The sequence below is a fragment of the Zosterops lateralis genome, assembly GCF_965231275.1.
Source record: "Zosterops lateralis genome assembly, chromosome: 2".
Taxonomy (NCBI): Eukaryota; Metazoa; Chordata; class Aves; order Passeriformes; family Zosteropidae; genus Zosterops; species Zosterops lateralis.
In genome coordinates this window covers 32,310,593-32,330,354 of record NC_139763.1, presented here as the reverse complement: position 1 = coordinate 32,330,354, position 19,762 = coordinate 32,310,593, and the positions used below count along the sequence as shown (strand labels likewise).

The 19,762-nt window shown below is 42.0% G+C and overlaps 1 protein-coding gene across 1 annotated transcript in view; it reads right to left on the bottom strand.

Annotated features, from left to right (window-relative positions):
• Positions 1-19,251, bottom strand: part of VWA3B (von Willebrand factor A domain containing 3B) — a 57,864-nt gene extending 38,613 nt beyond the window's left edge. The window contains 8 exon segments of the mRNA XM_083855227.1: positions 646-770; positions 2,610-2,779; positions 8,286-8,445; positions 10,667-10,917; positions 13,220-13,314; positions 14,891-15,109; positions 16,746-16,831; positions 19,188-19,251. Of these exon segments, the coding sequence (XP_083711353.1) occupies positions 646-770; positions 2,610-2,779; positions 8,286-8,445; positions 10,667-10,917; positions 13,220-13,314; positions 14,891-15,109; positions 16,746-16,785 (1,060 nt within the window). The 5' untranslated portion in view covers positions 16,786-16,831; positions 19,188-19,251.
• Between the last annotated feature and the right edge of the window lie 511 nt (positions 19,252-19,762).

The following is a 19,762-nucleotide window of genomic DNA, read 5'->3' as shown; positions in this document are numbered from 1 at the left end:
ACACTCACCCAGAGGAAGTAGCACTGTGACTAATATGAAACACACTGAGCTTTCTGCCGAGCTCCACCCACCAGTGAAACTGTTTATTTTGGTTGTTTCCTCTTGGTATTTTTTCAATCAATCCTCCCACCACCACTTTGCACTGCCTTCTCTACGGTCACTTCACTGCGCTTTTTGCCTGTCTTTGTGATGAATTCTTGGGATAAGCAAGTAAACCTCATGCTGATTTAATCCCCTTATATTATCTATGAACTTGGCCTATATTGATGCTGGCTGTTGTATGACATGGTCTGCCACATGATTCCTCTTCCTTTTTACTATTTCTCCTTACATTTCCACAAGGTCACTGGCATAAGCACACATAAGCACATTCTTCATATTCCTAAATAAATGACCTTCTTCTCCCTTTTTTTCACTTTTCTTTCATTCTCACACACACATCCTCTACTCTCTTCATTTTTCTCTTTTCCTTGCCCTCTCCTTCCCATCCAGAGAATTTCCATTTCCAGACCAGTCCTATCATCATCCCACCCATACTACAGCTTTCTTTTGATTTTACACTCATGTAATGAGTTCCCAAACTACATTTCTATTCTGACATCTCACTGATAATATCAGTATAATCTTGGGGTTTATATTGTCTACCTAGTGGTATTCGCCCTTTGACTTTTTCGGAGTTCAGGGCAATTAATTTGTTTCCATCCTCTTCATATTTTAGTGCAGATCCAGTAGCATCTCTACAATCATTCTTCTCAGCAAAAGCATGGAATCTGTAACACAAAATGAGTTTCCACCAGTACAGAAAATACATAAATACGTCTCTAATTTTAAAGAGATGTTTTTCACACATACAACTACAGAATTATATCTAAAGCTTCAACTACACTAAGATCATTAATATTATCAAACTTTTTAAAGTCTGAAGTCTTCTCACGTAGAATATTCTTTCTTTTTGATATTACTGCAAGGCACCTCACTCTTCAATCTCCTGGAAATCTATTTTTAATTAATGTTTTTAAGAGGCTGAGCAGGCATGTAATTTGAGATGTCTGAGATGACACTAACACCTTTTTATCAGATTATCCTCCCATTTGAAAGCCTAACAGGAACATTTATTTCATTATGGACACACAAATCAGGATGACAAGCAGACTTAATTTATACTCATTGTCAAAACAGAGAAGCTCTCAGAGCAGGAAAAAGATGTATTTCTAAACCAGAACTAGACTAGAAACAGGTTCAAGGCATGAAAAGCCCATGAACCTGGATATTACTGTGGGAAAGCTGATTTAAACTTATATACAGTTACTGGGCAAATATCTACCAACAAGTTATTAACTGGCCCTGTAAGTCTCTGCACAAAAGCTAGACTCGTAAAAAGACGACAGTGAGAATAGTATCAAACAAAACAATTCCTCTCAGCTCCCTGCCACAAGCTTTTTTGCCTCTGTCTCTACCATACAAGAAACATTAACTTTCCTTTAATAAAGAAGGTATAAACACTGACAAAAGAAAATGAGGGATAGTGACTGGCAATGTACCTGGTACCATAGAGGTTACCATGCTTCTAAATGACAAGCAGTCATTTTGAACACACATCAGACCAGAGCAAACATAACACTTTCCCACAGTCTTGTTTTTGGCAGAAGCTCCCATCTCCTAAAAGCTATTTCTAAACACAGATGGCTATAAAAGAGCTAAGCAGCTGCCATCTTACCAATTGCTCTGCTGTCATTTGGGAGATTTCTACTGTTGGAGGGCTTCCCACCCTTGCACAAACAACAGTGAAACAGAAAAAGCTAACAGCCATTTCACAAGTCTGTAACTATATGGTGACTTCTGTTAAGCAGAGAAACACCTACTGACTCCTACTGCCTTCCTGCTATTCAGCATGAGTTTGGTCTTGTGTGTTTTATATTTGTTCATTTGTTTTCCTTATTTTGATAACAGAATCAAGATTTAAGTAATCTTATCCATTTCTACTGACAGCTGATTCTCACCACATGGCTGATTCCCAGGATAAAGCAGTCAATAGCCATGTGGAATATATTAATTTCCACCAATCATACCAAAAGGATGCTAGAGAGCATGCCACAGAACTGCTTTTCCACACAGCCAGGCCTGAACAATAGCACTCCATCAATTTTCTATTATTCCATGAGCTGCTTATTTAGGACAGGCATTTCCTTTTCAGTATGTCTCTATAGCACTTGATCCAACAGAACTCTAGATCTTTTTCTGATGCTTGTGGATACTACTAATGTACAAAGCAACACAATAAAAATGTATTTCAGTTTATGTTGTGACCATTTCCCCTGAACAGTTTTCCACAATTCAAGAAAGAGGCAGATGGCAGATGATTTTGGGCATAAAAAGGGAATAGGCTTTCTGCAAGCCAGTGAGAACATATGCAGAAAAAAGCTGGACTGTTTAAGCAGGGTTTGCACTCTAGTTATATCTCTCAAGACTATTTCCCCATCCCCAGATCATTTACTGAACTGCTTTGTCTCATTTTCCTCATTGATTATACTTAGGTATGTCCCAATATCATTCCTATCAGTAAAGAACTTCATGAGTACTGAAATCTTTACTGTCCTTCTTTGTCATACCTGCCAGAGGCCAAGTGGCTCAACTCCTTCAGAAAAATAATAGTTTCATCTTCCCTAGCATTGAAAGACACTGTGTTGACTGGACAGGAGCCATCTGAAACCTTCTCCAGGAGTAGCTGCTTTGTGTCCACTGGAACATCCCCCACAGCAAAGTAATAAACAGCTTCAACCTGTCATTAAACAGAAAAAAAAGGTAATTGGAAGACATTGTTTTACATAAATATCTGATACTTATTCAAGCACTGTCCTGTGCTCAGTATTGATAGGAAAATTTGGTAAAACTGATGGATTACTTGGGCTATAAGATTTTTCAGACCTTTGGTTCTTCCTCACATTTATGCTAGTAATTCAAAGGAAGGCCACACAAAATCTTCTCAAGTGAGACAAGAACCTATCCCACAGTCCCTGGGTGTGATTCTGCCCAATGCAAGTCTCTTTGCACAGAAGTTAACTGAAGCCAAAGAGAGGTGTAAGGAAGGACAACTGCATCATTAGTCAGAAGAAGGCTCTGTGCCATATGCCACTTTTATCAAGAGACATGGAATATTGGTGCCTTGCCAGGGCTGAAAAATAGGCACTTTATACCAGACATAGTTTTACTGGCAGCATGTATTCTGAGGTTAGGAAAGATAGCAGTCAAGGGAGGTGATTTTCCCATTCTACTCTGCACTAGTGCAACCTCACCTTGAATATTATGTGCAGTTTTGGCCACTGCAATATAAGAAAGACAATAAATTATTGGAGAGCACTCAAGAGAGAGCAACAAAGATAGGCCTTGACAGGAAGCTGTATGAGGAGTGTCTGAGGTCACTTGGTTTGTCAAGTCTGGAGGAGACTAAGGGGACACCTCATGACAGTCTACAACTTCCTCATGAGGGGAAGTGGAGGAGTAGACACTGATCTCTTCTCTGCAGTGACCAGGGTGGGAATGGCATGAAGCTGTGTGAGGGATGCTTTAGATAGGATATTAGAAAAATTTTTTACACAGAGGGTGCTTGGATACTGGAACAGCTGCCCAGAGAAGTGGTCACAGCACCAGCCTGACAGAGTTCAAGAAGTGTTTGGACAACATTCTCAGGCACATGGTGTGACTCTTGGGGTGGTCCTATGCAGGGCCAGGAGTTGGGTTCAATGATCCTGTGAGTCCTTTCCAACCTAGCGTATTATGTGATTCTGTGATTTTTTTGAATGCTATTGCTAGCATTTACAGATTATTTGTATTTTTTATAGTTCCCAAGGCAAAGGGAGCTTGGCAGGTTTAGGATAACCACACACACTCACACACTTATATTCTGAAAATGTTATTACAAGAAGAGAGAGCAGCTGAAAAAATGTCCTTTAGTTATTGCTTGAATATTACATTATGAGGGACTTTATGTTAACTGCACTTATCCATGTAACAATCCTCATGGTATGTTTCTTGAATTTTCACCGTCATTAAAAACAAATGGAACAAACAATTACCCCATGATGACTTTCAAGACAATAGGTGCAGTATATCAGTCCTATATCATGGTAGATACTAGCTGATAAATACCTGATAAATCATTGCTTAATTGAAAAAATACATTTGAATGCACTCACCTATGTACCCAGTATGGAGTGGATCATCCTGGAAATTATGCTAAGGCACATGGAAAATAAGAAGCCAACATGGCTTCACTAAGGGCAAACCATGCCTGATAAATTTGGTAACCTTCTACAATGGGGCTACTGACCTCATCTACCTGGACATGCATCAAGCAATTGACACTGTTCTGCAAGACAACCCTTGTCTCTAAATGGAAGAAACATGAATTTGGTGGACGGACCCCTCAGTGGATAAGGAATTGACTGAACGTTGCACTCTAAGAGTTGGGAGAGAACAGCTCAATGTCCAGGTGGAATGTTCATGGTGCTCCTCTCAGGCGTCAGTATGGGGATTGGCACTTTTTAACATCTTTGTTGGTGACAAGGGCAGTGGGACTGACTGTACCCTCATCAAGTTTGCCAACACCACCAAGCTGTGTGGTGTCTGATGCCCTGGAGGGAAGGGATGCCATCAAGAGGGATCTGGACAGCCTTGAGACATGGAACCAAGTGAACTTCATGAAGTACAAGGCCAAGTGCAAGGTCCTGCTTCTGGGTAAGGACAATCCCAAGTTCAAGCACAGGCTGAGTGGAGAATGGATTGAGAGCAGCTCTAAGGAGAAGGACTTGGGGATGTTGGTAGATGAGAAGTTCAACATGACCCAGCAATGTGCAACTTGCACCCCGGAAATCCAACTGTATCAAAGGCTGCATCAAAATCAGCACAGCCAGCAAGGCAAGGGACGTGCATCTGCCCCTCTACTATATACCCATGAAACCTCTCCTGGAGCACTGTGTCCAGCTCTGGGACCTTTGACATAAGAAGTCACGGAGGAGAGCCACAAAGATGATCACAGGCTGGAGCACCTTTCCTATGGAGATACACTGAGATAGTTGGGGCTATTCAGCCAGAGAAGAGAAGGCTCTGGGGAGACCTTAAAGTGCCTGCCAGGTCCTAAAGGGCCTTGCATGAAAGCTGGAGAGGGACTTTTCATAAGGACAAAGGAGAACAGCCTTAAACTGAAGGATGGTAGATTTAGATTAGATGCACTGAAGAAATTCTTCACTGGGGGTGTAAGGCACCAGGAGCAATTGTTCAGAGAAGTTAGGAATACCCCATCCCAGGAAGTGTTCAAGGCCAGGTTAAATTGGACTTTGAGCTACCTGATCTAGTGAAAGGTGCCCATGCCCATGGCAGGGATGTTGGAACTAAACGGTCTTTAAGGTCCCTTCCAACCCAAACCATTCTGTGGTTCTAATTCTATGAATATGACTAGGAATCCTAGGATGTGCACCACAAAAGACAACTACTTCAGTCTGGGATGGCACTGAGGAAATGTCTCTGCACTCACATAATTTCATGCAATAGTAAAGCAGATTCAGTATCACCTATAAGTGTGGCCATATAGTTCCACTACTGCCTTGGATACTGATTTGTATTCCAGCTCCCTGAATAATTTCTGCCTTTCAAGCTTCCTCTCTCATGTACCTTTTGGCACCTTCCTCAACACTGGAAGACGTCTCTTTCAAGCAGCAACCCAATTTTGGGCTGGATCAGGCAAACTAACGAAGCAGCACCTTGCCACCTTGAACTTCTCTTGGATCTTGCAGAGGGGCAAGATGCTCCATGTGGAAAGCCATAGTTACAGACTCCATTATTTGGGAGCAAGCAGGACCAGGTGTCCTAGCGTCACCGATAATTCTAGACAAATACTAAAGGTAAAGAGAAAAATGAATGTTTTTTATTAAAGTGCAAGATTAACAAAATATTTATTAGCTGTAGAAAAGGGTACACAGAAACAAAAAGAATGAACTCTTGCACCTATCTGTGTTTTAATTCAGTTTTATAAAGTTCCCTGTCTGCCTCCTCCAGCTAAAAAGCTATCTGAGCCTGCACACAGGTCTCCCAGACGAGACCCAGTTCTTGGACAATACAATGTTCCTACTGCTTTTGTTGAAGAGGCTCCTGACCCAGAGGAATGCATGCATATTACACAACCATTTTTCCCTGTGTTCCTTCAGATTCATATCTTCTCCCCTTCCCCTCTAAGACTGCCATTAATTCATAAACTTGGTATTCAACAAGAATAGAAATTTTCACTTTCTTCGAGGGATTTACTGCCTGCCTCTGCAGCTTTCAAAATGCTGACATTTATTGGACATAGCTGATACAGAACCAACCCCTCACATGAAAATTTTAAAAAATTATGAACCACACATAATTTACTCTACTTAACTACAAACCCAGCAATGACATACCACAAAGGAAATGTTCCTCATAGGTTAGTGGGGAAAAGTTAAAATCTTTCAAGTGAATTCTTCATATTTTGGAAATTGTAATTTATACATTTAAACAAGCAAACAAACCATATAAGAACAGAAAGGAGAACAACATGAACGGCTTATCACAGTCTTGATCTTGGCGGGAGGTGTTTTGGATGAGTGATCCACACATCATGGAGAGAACTGAAGGCTAGACACTGTGAATGCATTTATGGCAGGTAGAGCTCAAATGATTGCAACATTACAGCAGACTAATGTTGAGCTTGGGATTTACAGGTCACAAGGAAAGGAAATCTAAGAAATCACCACATATGGGAAGAAAAGACCAGCTGAAGGAATGACAAGAAGAGCAATGTCTAGGGCAAAGAAAAAGAAATGTTATTTTGGAGCATCTGTGGATGAAGCCAATTCTTAGGAATGAGTTATTCATGACTGCTTAGTAAGTAGACAAGTTTTGGCTAGGACTGAATGGGGTATCCCCCATCTGCACTACAGTGAACGTACTCTTAAGTGAACTGTCAGTTATGAATGATAATTACTCTGTTCAGGAGCAATTGAAGTTTGTTTTATGCTGAGCACCTGCCACAACTGACTCCCCCAGACTGCCTATTGGCCCACCAATATCTGGAAAAATAATAGATGTTTCACTGTCTGACAGATTTTAATTTCTGTCTATTCAAACAGAGACCCACCAGGTCCAACAAGACTTTTTTCATCCAGACAATGCTGAAGTCTAAGTACAATTTTTTAGTTACTCATCAGGAAAACAGTATTATACTGCAAACTGAAAATGCTAATAAAATCTATGGAGGGAGCATTTAAAAAAGCATTCATAAAAAAATTCACACTGGTGAACAATTTGTTCCTTACTCAGTTCCTTTTCAATATTGATTTCCAAACATCAAGGCTCATCTGGATGAGAATCCAGCAGCATAGGGAACCAGAAGGCAACTCAAGCAAAATTTACTTTCTCCTTCAAACAATGTCCCAGAAAGAGATTTACAAAGGACTTAGGATTGGATCTCTGCAAGGGGATAGATGCTAATAGCAGTGAAAACCAATTACTCTACTCCACAGACTGTAGGCCAAATTTTCCATTAAATTCAGGTGTTAGAGAAGTGAAAGAATATACATTGTAAGGAAATGCCATAAAATATTTCTTTAATAACATACGTTTTAAGCAACTAGCTCAAATGATGGCATATATGTTTCACTTCTTGTGACTCTACTTTAATGAATAAAGTAATAGGGTACTTTTGAAAATTAAGAGGATTTAATTGCAGGAATAACTGCACATGATTTGTCTCTGTCCTGGAAGAAAGTCTAGCTATCATCTGGCTGATGAAAAAAGATTTGCATAGGCCTATCATAAGCTAATACTTCCATAAATCTCTGTACTCACTATTTTGAATTTTAAATACAACTTTTCATGAGCAAGTTGGATACCTAACAAAATAAAAAGTTTCCCTACCTTCAATAATGTTGATACTAGAAATTTTCTCATAAACTTGAAGCCCTGAAAAACTTATATGGCAAAGAAAGTGGAAGGGAAGATGTTTTCTCTTTCCCTTAATGACTGAACGTTATTTATTCTGGGTATTCTAGGAAAGAAAATAAGTTTCTGCATTCAAAATACAGTACATTTACATAAAAAGACAATCATTAAGCATAGCATGCAGCTACACTTGAGGGGGAAAAAATCCTTTCCAAACAGTGTCATTAATATTTATCTTTGCAACATTGGTCAGGGCAAATCACAGCGGCCAGCCTAGCACTGAATACTCTTGGATTTACTCGGGCGTCTGAAAAGATGTCTGAGCTTACCGCCTCATCACCCATGGCTTCCAGCAGAGCTTCAGCAGAGCTGGCATGGTTGACAGCTGTCATATGGTCCAGCTTCCAGAGCCATGTAACTGCAGACTTTACAGTATGCTCAGACACTGGAGTACATTTCTGTTGCCACTTCATAAGATCCTGAGCAGCCCTGAAAATGAGATTAACTATAAATCAGAAACAGTGAGAGTCACGCTGGCGGAACAAGAGAGTGGAGCTCTGCTATTGTTACAATTCTTTTAAAGTCTTAAATAAGAATTTAAATATACCACAGATACTAAACTGAGACTTGCAATAAAGGAAGCAAAGAAATAAATGAAACCTTTAGAAAAATAATGTAAATTTATAAGGGTTTTTTTGAGACAACTGCTTACAAAGTAGGGTCAGGAGAGATAAAGTATTTTTTAGAAGAGTTCCTGATTCATAACTCTCCTTATCATAAAAGCTCAATCAGGCTTTTAAAATATGTGCATGAAAAAGAAAAGTGTGTTCCACAGGTCTCATTCCACAACTTGCTCCACAGCTTTTGTGTTAGAGTAGTTTAACTGACACTTTTTTTCGTAGTACAGCTGATCTTTGGCTAGCCATCAAAAATAAAATCTGTGATAACAGGCTTTTTGGAATTTTAATCGACAAATGACCATAGTCTTAATGGAAGAACAGAAGTACAAAGGCAATGAGCACTTTTGCCTGTGCACTTGTACATAAAAAGGCAGAAAGGAACCATAAAACCAGCTGCTTCCAGTATCTGTGACATTCCATCAAGAACTATTTTGAAGAGTTTACTGCAAATCTAAAATACAAATATATTTCCCAAGAGTCTTTTAAAGTAGTAATTTATATGCTATATTGTCTTTTGTTTCCCTCCTGCAAAAACAAACAAATTGATGAACATAATTATTGTTTCAATTTTGACTTGGCTTTGCAGTTCATTTTTAAAGAAAAATTCTCTGTTCCCAAAAACTATGAAAGTCATCTGCTTTGGAAAAGATCTTTGGAAAATATCTACTTTTTCAACAGGTTGCCCTTAGAAGCTGTGGATTCCTCATCCCTCGAAGTGCTCAAGACCAGGTTGGATGGGGCTTTGAGCAACCTGGTCTAGCGGAAGGTGTCCCTGCCCATAGCAGGGGGCTTGGAACTAGATGGTCTATAATGTCCCTTCGCAACCCAATCCATTCTGTGATTCTATTGTTCTCCTCTCCAAATCTCAGTAGTATCACAATCTAGAGAATTAAGATAGGGCACCTGAATCAAATCTGTAAGACAATGCCTGGGTAAAATAACATTAGGAATCACCACGTAATTGCAAGTTAACATTGTGGAAACACTTTTAAAATTGTATTACCTAATTTGTACTTTTTTTTCCCCACTCATCTATCCAAACCCAAGCTTAGGTATTCAAATTCTCGTGCATGTATGAGAATTTTTGCAGAGAGGTAAAATTTGAATAGCTGGTTCTATTCTTCTAACTAAATACAAATTCATTTATTCCTCTTGGGGAACAAGCGCTTGGAGATCTTTTGTTATGGAAATCTACTATTGTTTCCTAGTGCTGCTACTGATTTCTGTGACCATGGAAATCTACAGAAATACAAATGGCTACGACTGTGCCTATCGCACTGGGGGAGTGCACATTTAGCTGCAAGGCAGAAACCTGTAATATCTTAAGACACAAGAATGCAATAGGTGGTCAGACAGAACTCCACTGCTCCACTAATATTGCAGCATCTGAAGGGCATTACTGCTGTTGCAAATCCTTCTGATTTTGTAGAGGACTGTCAGTATTTAGGTTCTGCTACCCTTTATCTGTTCTTCAGTGGCTTTCTGTTAAACAGAAGTGGTAAGTTCAGCATGACTATGGGTGAAAAATTGTGAGAAATCTACAGTTATTAGCACAACATGAATCACGACTATTTCCAGTACAAAAGGCACCTTATCCAAACACATATAACATGCAACTCCTTTTTATTTTCCAGCAATGGGCCGACATGAACTTCTTTGTCCAGCCTGAAGAGATCTGATTGTGGCCTTTCAATACTTGAAGAAACTTAGAAAAATGAGTAGAGTCTTTTTAGCAGGGTCTTTAGTAATACAACATGAGGTGATGGTTTTAAACTAAAAGAACCTATATTCAGACTAGACAAAAGAAAGAATTTTTTTACAATACGAGTGCTGAAACACATGAGCAGGTTGCCCAGAGAGGTGGGAGATGCCTCATCCTTGGAAACATTCAAGGTCAGGCTGGATGTGGCTTTGAGCAACTTTGTGTAGTAGAAGGTGTCCCTGCCCATTTGCAAGGGTGTTGGACCAGATCACCTTTAAAAGTGCCTTCCAACCCAAACCATTCTAACATTCTGATTCTTTCTGCTTACCGAATAAGGTTGAATCTGGAAATTTGTATCACCTGCTCCACAAGTACCATAGAAAGTGCCTCCCGACATAGATCAAATTCAGTTGGAGCTGCAGTGCCAAAATCCAACACAATGACAATGCACTGTTCTTGAATCACTCCAAATATCTGCCGGCTTTCACTGGTTAACCATTCCATTCGCTGCTGATATAGCTCAATAGCTCCAATTAGGCAATCCACAAAATGAAGAATCAGTTCTTTTTTGGCTGTCAGCTTTATTCAAATAAGGGAGAGAAGGAAATTGAACATCAAAATAAATAATATAAATGCAGCCCCAAGCTTAGCACAGCTGCATAGCTAGTTTGAAAGTGTCAGATATGCCAGCTAAGGTAGCAGTGAAAACAACCCGTTTTCCCGCCACTGTTTCAAGAGCAAATACTTGACAAATGCATCTAAGCTATAAAGAAAAGGCACTGCATTTTGTTCTAATTGCTTTTCATAATCTTTTTATGTGAGCATGGGACAGTGCCAGTGGGTTGTCTGACTTGTCTGTCTCAAAACTGGAGCAATTAGAATGAGCTGAACACAGGCTAGGATGTAGAAAGGGCTGCAGAGCAGATGGGTGAACAAACAAGGACACAGAAACTTTATACCTTCTCAGACTAGAACTTTGACTGGCTTTAAAAAAAAATTTTTACAGCAATATAAGGCAGCATACGGTTTGGTTTTAGGGCACTTCAATCTCCACCTTGTCTTTAGCATTTGAAAGGAAAATGTAAAATGTTTCTTGTTTGTACTATTATTTCACTAACGATGCCCAGCATTACAGATTAACTATTTGTGGGTAGGTGCTTAGGCAAATTTAGTTCAGAAAACTGCAATCAACAACTAAAACTTCCCGTATCTTTTCAGTAAAATAAAATCTAGATCCAGTATTAAAATTAAAACCAGCACGTCCTCCCTATGAATCAGTATTTACACATTCACCGTCACCTGTGGGTCTAAAAATGCATCACCCCAATATCTCTGGCCCACATGAGCTGATTTACTGGTTGCTTTCTACTTCCAACTTCCTTTCCAGGACTAAGTATAAAACCTTGGAAATACAAAAAAGTTTTTAAGCAAGAACATTTCTCAGGGAGAAGATATTTTGTGTGTCATTCTGCACACTTCTCCCTCTCATTTGTATTTTTTTGTGTTCTTTAATATCAGCTCGGGCCCTGTAACGTGCCTCCCACATACAGAGTCTCAGGCAGTCTGCCAAAGGAATGTCGGCCTGGGAAGGAGCACTTAGAAATCCAGTTTCCTCCTATGACAGTCAGATTCATCCAAAGAAGTTTATTGCACTACACCGAACAAACTCAATCTTAGAAGAAAGTCGTTTTCTTAGAATACTCCATCACGTGTAGTAAGCAAGTGCAGATTTCCATTTCTCTGAGGGCCAGGAAACTTCTGACTGTCCAGTCTAATTTTATTCATTCAGTTCATAGCCATTTATTTTTGGACTAGCATGCCTTTCAGCAGAGAAAACTACAGCTTCTCCCTATCCCTGTAATTTGCCTTCCTGGAGCATTCAAGGGCAGGCTTATATTTCAGCATCAACCAAGCCCTCTTATAATATGATCACTCCACTGCATTTCATCCTACCAGCTCTTCTCAGTACCTGCTCTGGTTTGAATGGCTTCTTCTAAGCCTGTAGTTAACTGTATACAATATTATACTAAATATCCTAAAGGAGATCTGACCAGATTTTATATAGTAGCAAAAATGCCTTTCCTGCTGCTTACAACATCCTAAGATTAAAAGACATAATGCAAATATTTCATGTTGAATTAATGGGAATAAAACGAGGGGAAAAGGCTCCCTGAAATAGTTCTTTACCCATTTTTAAGCTTTGTGCCATCAGAAGTGACTCTAGTAATCAGAAAAAATGACAAGCCATTTGCTTTTGTAAAATCCTTTATAAATTAACTCTCTCTCTTCCACACCCACATGCACATCTCTTCAGTCAGAATCCATCCTCTTAACAATGGGGCTGCCAGCAGCTGTTGCTAAGACATTCCTTAGAACATGAGCCTGGGCAGAGATCCAGCTAGCTGTCTCCATAGAATAGGCTGAGCCTTTTGTGACCTGCTGGCACTAAGCAAAGCACTGCTTTGCATTGGCAATGACAGCACATTATGTCTTCTTATTTCAGTGTCTCCATTTGTTTTATTGATTACAATTTTATTTTTTTAACTGGTTCTGAGTATCTTCTCTTTAAGGGTTCCCTCTTTCAAGACAGGGTAGATGTTGCTTAGAAACTGCAATCTCGTCTGGAAAAGATTTACTGCAATGCTGCACCAAGGCAAGAGAATAAGACTGAGAAAAAAAAATATATATCTAGCTTTTCTATCACTGATAGTTATCACTAACAGTTTGACAAAACAGAAGAAAAAATCATCAGAAGAAAAAGTTCTCACAAAGAATATAAGTATTTTATGCCATAGGAAGGTATTTTAGTCTCATCATTCTGCTGCAGTGATAATAACAACTTCTAAGCACACAGGGAAGTTACCACATCGGCCACACTTACATTATACACGCTGCCATCTTGTGCTCTCTTGTACTGAGGAAACAGACCATCTGCATACCGAGAAGCCACAGGTTTCCCCAAGGTGGTCACATAATCTACAGTAAAATTTACAAAAGATCAAGTTGCTAATCTTTGGAACTACTCCAAACTGGTATTTTTCAGACTGATGTGTATGTCATCCATGTATGAGGCACATACATCAGTACTGAGCTCTTGACATTAAGATACTTGAGAGAAATTCTAATTCTCTTTTTATTTTATTTTATATCTATGATGGGGCCCTGAAGTCCTCAACCTTTGGCTGCATCTCCTGTTGTCCTTGGCTGCATTCCCTGGATGGACCATAAACATGGTTAATTACCTTGCCCTGCTTCAGAACCATATGCAATTCAGTGAGGGCACTGCCTGGCCTGCAGTCCCTTTTGGCTCCTGGTTAATTTTCCTCCCACAGAGCAGCCCTGCTTTTGCTGCTTCCTCTTAGTTTAGTCAGAAATTAGGAAAAAACCCACATACCTACATCTAATTACTTATAGGCCAAAACGCTACATGAGACTTTAAATATTGTGAGGTTTGGGCAACCTCACAACAGGACTTGCAAATATTTGTCTGTCAAACCAAATATAAAATCTGGTACAGATAATGCTGTTCTCTTACACAACTCAATGGGTGCAGAAGTGAGTGCATCTAAGGAAAAGGCTGCACACTGCACTTTCAGTAGCTAGAAATCTTCTCCAGGATCTCCACTGATAGGAAAACATTAGGGGTGGGAATAGTTAACGTCATAAAGCAGCTATCTGTACACCATGCTGCCCTGCCAAGCTAGTACGTTCTGCTCCTAATGCTGTAACAACTTTAACCCTGCTTAACAGCTTCCTCTTCATCTGTAGCATACAAGATATCAGAATTGCACGGGTGATCTTTGAATGCCCCATGGACACAAGCCAGCCAAAACCTTAAATTATGCAACATAGAACTATGGCAATACATTATAATTCCTACTTCTCTGGCAGCAAGCTGTTCAAAGAAAAGAATATATTACCATGCTCTGCAAAGCACCATTATGGCAGTGGTTAATAATTATTAGCAAACTCTTCCCCTCCAGCTGTCAGATAACTGCAAAGGAACATTTCTCTATAGTCTGACTTTGCATGAAAAGCAGACTGAATTCCAATTAAATTTAACTTTTTCCTTAAAGCTGGATACCCAGAAATAATATATTATTCCCAAGCACATTTACTAGCCCTGATGATCAATAGTAGATCACAGATTATGGCATGGCATACATTATGATTGCCATCTGAAAGGAGACAGAGATCTTATCCTGTGTTATTTGCAAGAAAAAGATTAACAGTCTCAGCAGCACCAGCTATTTCCCAGCTATAGCTATATTAGTGAGGATGTGAACTGCAGCCTAGGGTAAAGAAAGAGTACAGTTGAGTAAGGAAAGCCATTCTCATTCTCTAAGTCCTTCTCATATCCAGAAGTGAAGGAGTTTCTCAGTTCTCTGAACTGGCAATGTCAGCAACTGTGGATACAGCTTCCATTTCTGCCATTATCATAAGTGACAATGGGAAAATCTCCACTGTGTACATTGGGGTGCAGAATGAGTGTGACTCTCTAGACTATTCAAAGTTGGGGGATTTATTATCCAATTATTGATTTGTCTTATACCTTTCTTGTGCTGGAATCCAACCTGTGACAAAATCTGGGACAAGGACAATTTGTTTCTTTTGAGACCATAATGCTGAAGCCATGTAGAAGATGAAACAAGGGATTGTACATCTGTTCTCCACTGACCGACCACCAGTCTCTTTTCCTTCTCTTTTGATTTCTTCTTGTGGACCTTGTGGGAATCTTTGGGATCTTGTCCATCCTTTGAATCAAAGGCATCTGCTGTAAAGAGAAATGAGGGAAACACTACATTTCTATTTTAACCAAGCAATTTCAAAACCAAATGAGATTAATTTCTCCTTTCTTTACCTTTATTCCATGGTCCTGTATATATGTATAGCCCACATCTTATTTTCTTTTTTTAATACTGAATAATGTCCTTAATCTGGGAAAGCTGCAATCAGTCCTACACATCCACTTGTTGTTACATCTTTTTATTCATCCATATACATTCACCTTCAATTTATTAAAGAAAATGTCTCTTTATGTTGAAATTCAAGCCCTGAAATATAATTCCAGTTTGCCAGATGGCACTTCTTCCAACTCCTAAGACATCCCTCCTGAGTCTTGGAAATCAGAACACATAATAGGCATTCAAAAACTGTTACACCGTCACTACATACACATTAGAAGCATTATGCAATAAACAAGTATTTCTAAAAATTGTATGTTGAACTCCTATCATAAGCAATAGCATTGTCCCCAGAAGAATCTGACTTTATTGCAAGGCTGGTGAAATTCCCTCTGGTCACATGACTTGCCTCAAGTTTAAATGATGATTCTGTCAGTTTCTGCTGTGGGCTGTGATGGATCAGGTGCCTGCACAAGAAATCATGGACATGAAGGTCCAGGTTCCCTTCAGTTCTACAGGACATGGAACACACCTGAGCATGGCAGTATGGTTTGCTAGGCTAGCTCTACTTGCATTTGACAGCAGCAACAGCTCAGACCTCAGAGTGCTGAGGCAGAAATGGAAGCAACAATAATGCCTCTGTTTCTCAGCACAGAGGTTCTAGGAGGACTTTGGTATTTCCTGTTCATTCCCAAAATACTCTGCATGAGCTAAGTTGGCTCTAGTTGATTAAATACCCTTGCTGTATCTAACTTTACTTTCTGCAGACTTTGGAAATTTCTGTATGTTTTCCCCAGTACCAACATCATCATCTGGTGTGTCCCCGTCCTCCTTTGCCCATATATCATAAATTGCCTGTAAATGTACTGCATGTATGGCAGTAAAATACATGGCCCAAAATACAAAAAAAAGGTACTTCTGTCTCGAATGCCTCCAAAATAACCTTCAGTCTAGTATGGAATATGATCAGAACTCCCTGCTAAATTCCAGTATTATAATAACCAACATGGTTCCAAAGGTTAATTAGATAGACAGTTCTGCAGTTAACACTACATAAAGGAAATGAGACTCTTATCTTCAGAAATCATCTTTCAGTGTCAGAGGGCTTCTTTCTATAAAGTGTAGACTGGCACAAGTTCTTTCAGCGTCATCAGTCCTACAAGAAGGACGCTGGGCTGGCATGTCTGTAGAGGCTCCTCTGCTCTGTGCTGAAGCTGCAGTGACAGATGTTAACTCTAGAGAGAGGCAGATGAAGGTTTGCAGCTGCTGGAGCTTTGAATACAGTCAAGCATTGTTTATAGTCACTTGAGCAGTCGTTCCCAGTTTCCTTCTCCAAAAATACATAAAGGCCAGCTTGGCACCCCACACACAGCCCAGGTGAGAGTGGCACAGCTTCAGAATGGTTTGTACACAGCCAGCATTCACACCACAGTGCTCCAAAGAAAACTGGAAGTTATCTAGGAAAACATGGACTCTATGCAAAAATAGTGATGAAATACTCACAGTCACTCCAGGCAAGTCTCTTAGACGGATTAGCAGTCATGATAGATCTCTCGACTGGCAGCTCCTCTTTGCTTTATTCTGAAACCCTGAGGAGTCATTGTTTTAAAAAAATATAAATATTGTCATGCACAGGTCAATACGAACTGTAGACCAACTCCACATGCCCAGCCAATAATAAACTGCAGAAGGATGAGATCAGGATTTTTCACAAGCAAAAAAGATCTTATAAAGTAAAAATGATAGCTATTCACCGTTGCAAGAAAGGCTGAAGTCAGATTTGACAGGAATCCACAAGCTCAAAAGTGGGAAATCAGAGAATCGGTAATATTGTTTCCCTTCCTTCACCCTAAATTATCATTAAAAAGAGCCAATATACTAGAAAAATTAGTGTGGTGCTTTGACATGCTGTCAGCCAGCTGTATCATATTCTATTATTGCTTTACAGTATATCTTACCTTTGCTATAATCCAATATATGACTAAACTTGGGAGTATCTGAGATGCAATTTTGTGAAGAGACTCATAACTTTGTCTATAAGACTACAAAATGAGTCACAAAGAAAAGGAATTATGTGTGTGAATGTGGTATAAGGCCCAAGTATGAATAAGACACAGCAGATGAACAGAAGACAAAACGGCAGACAAAGCAAGGTAGCATACAGTGGCTGAGTGTATTGCTTTAAGACACTGGTACTCTGGTTTATCCTTTAATAAGTAAGATGAATGAATGAGGTATATTTACGAATCACTAGCAGGCCCACTGTTAGCTGTTGTCATCAAGCAGTTTTTCCCACAGTAAAAGCAAAAACAGGATAAAACATTTAACCCAAAGACAGCTTTCTCCTTCTTTCTTCATTGCAGAATGGAACATGCTGTTTATTCCTTTTATATGGGTTTAAATACCCATAAGGAAACATATAAACCATTTCAGTCTTTGTCCTGCTCATGAAAAAAGAGATGAACGGTGTGAAGGGCAGGGAGGACTTAAAAAAAGCAGGAGTCTGTTCTGCACTCTAACGCCCCAGGTGTTGTGCAGCACAACTCCTGACTAGCCTTGGCATCAGGACATTAAAGGGAAGACCTCACCACACAGGAGCTGTGGCAGACAATGTCTATAGTGAAAGGCCACAGCAAGCCACAAGGCTTCTGCCATTTTTCTCTCAGAATGCAGTACTACAGTACTCTCCTGGTAATAGCTAAGACATATTTCAGGCAGCCACATGCATCAGACAACGAACCCCAGGTGTTGTCTCATTTTCCAGATGCCCAGTGGTATGGCAACAGATTTTCCCTTGCCTAAGCCTCCAGCACCACCCCCAGTTGCTTGAACAACACCTGGACATGAAATGCTCTGTATAAAAAGGAGATTTGAAAGCAGATGAAGCAACTTCCAATAGAAACAGTGAGCTCAAAACCATTGATAGCTGGGATAGCCTTCAGTCCAAGATCTGAATCCAAACAGGTTATTTTCAAAAGGTGAACCAGAGTTCATCTGGGCACCTCTACCCTTTCCGCTCTGGCCAGTGTAAACAAACTGCTAAAGCCGTAACCCACCACTGGCTCGGAGTGTGTAACGTGTGAGGGTGGCGATGTTTGCTGAGGCCATTCCACTGGGCTGCTCCTGACAGGCGGGAATGCCTTGGGAAAGCCCACACACCTTACAGCCCAAGACACTACCCCACACCACCTGAAGTGCCAAACCCCAGATAACGGGAGTGCAGAGGACTGAGGCTGGGGGCTGCCCTCTGAGGAAATGGAATCACAGAATCGGTCAGGTCAGGAGAGACCACAGCAGCTCATCTGGGCAATCTCCGCTCAAGCAGGGCTACCCTAGAGCACACGGGACAGGACTGTGTCCAGGATGTTCCTGAATATCTCCAGGGAGGGAGACTCCACAACCTTTCTGGACAATCCGTTCCAGTGCTCGGTCACCCCCACAGTAAAGAAGTTCTTCCTCTTATTCACGTGGAACTTCCCGTGCATCAGTTTATGCCCTTTACCTCCTGTCCTGGTGATTGGCACCACTGATAAGAGCCTGGCTCCCTCCTCTTGGCGCACACCCGCTCCTATCTGCCCCCCTTTAGATATTTATACACTGACGGTGTCCCTTCTCAAACAGGGCAAAGGTGTCGCAGCAAAAGCACAGCGGGGCCTGGGGAAGAGAGGGACAAGGGCCAGGGTGAGCCTGGCCATGTCGTTCACTGGCGCTGCGCCCTCGCCGCGGCCACCTGAGGCAACGGGCCGCGTCCCTACACACACCGCATGGCAACGGGCGGGGAAAGGGAGCCAGGGCCTCCGGGGGGAAGAACCGCGGCTCGGCGACACAGCCCTGCGCCAGCGCCGGGACCCGCCTGCCGCTGCCCCGCGGCGGGGCCGGGGCCTCCTCTGCCGCCTCCTCTGCTCCCCAGCGCCGCGGCGCCCGCCCTCCGCCCTCCGCCCTCACCTGCCTCCAGCCCGGCCGCCCTCGGTGCCGCTGTGAGCCTGGAGACCCAGAGCGCCCGGTTGCTACGGCACAGCCCGGCCTCGCCCCGCGCCACAGCCACCGAGCGGCGGGAGGGACAGCTCGAGGGCCGAGCTGCCCCAGGGCCGGCGGCCGGGCTCGGGCACGGGCGGCTCCTACCCCTGCCCCTGCCCCTGCCCTGCCCCTGCCCCTGCCCCTGCCCCTGCCCCTGCCCTGCCCCTGCCCCTGCCCCTGCCCCTGCCCCTGCCCCTGACCTGCCCCTGACCTGCCCCTGACCTGCCCCTGCCCCTGACCTGCCCCTGACCTGCCCCTGCCCCTGACCTGCCCCTGCCCCTGACCTGCCCCTGCCCCTGCCCCTGACCTGCCGCTGCCCCTGCCCCTGCTCCTGCCCCTGACCTGCCCCTGACCTGCCCCTGCCCCTGCCCCTGCCCCTGCCCCTGCCCCTGACCTGCCCCTGCCCCTGCTCCTGACCTGCCCCTGCCCGTGACCTGCCGCTGACCTGCCACCGCCCCCGCCCTGCCCCTGACCTGTCCCTGCCCCTGCCCCTGCCCCTGCCC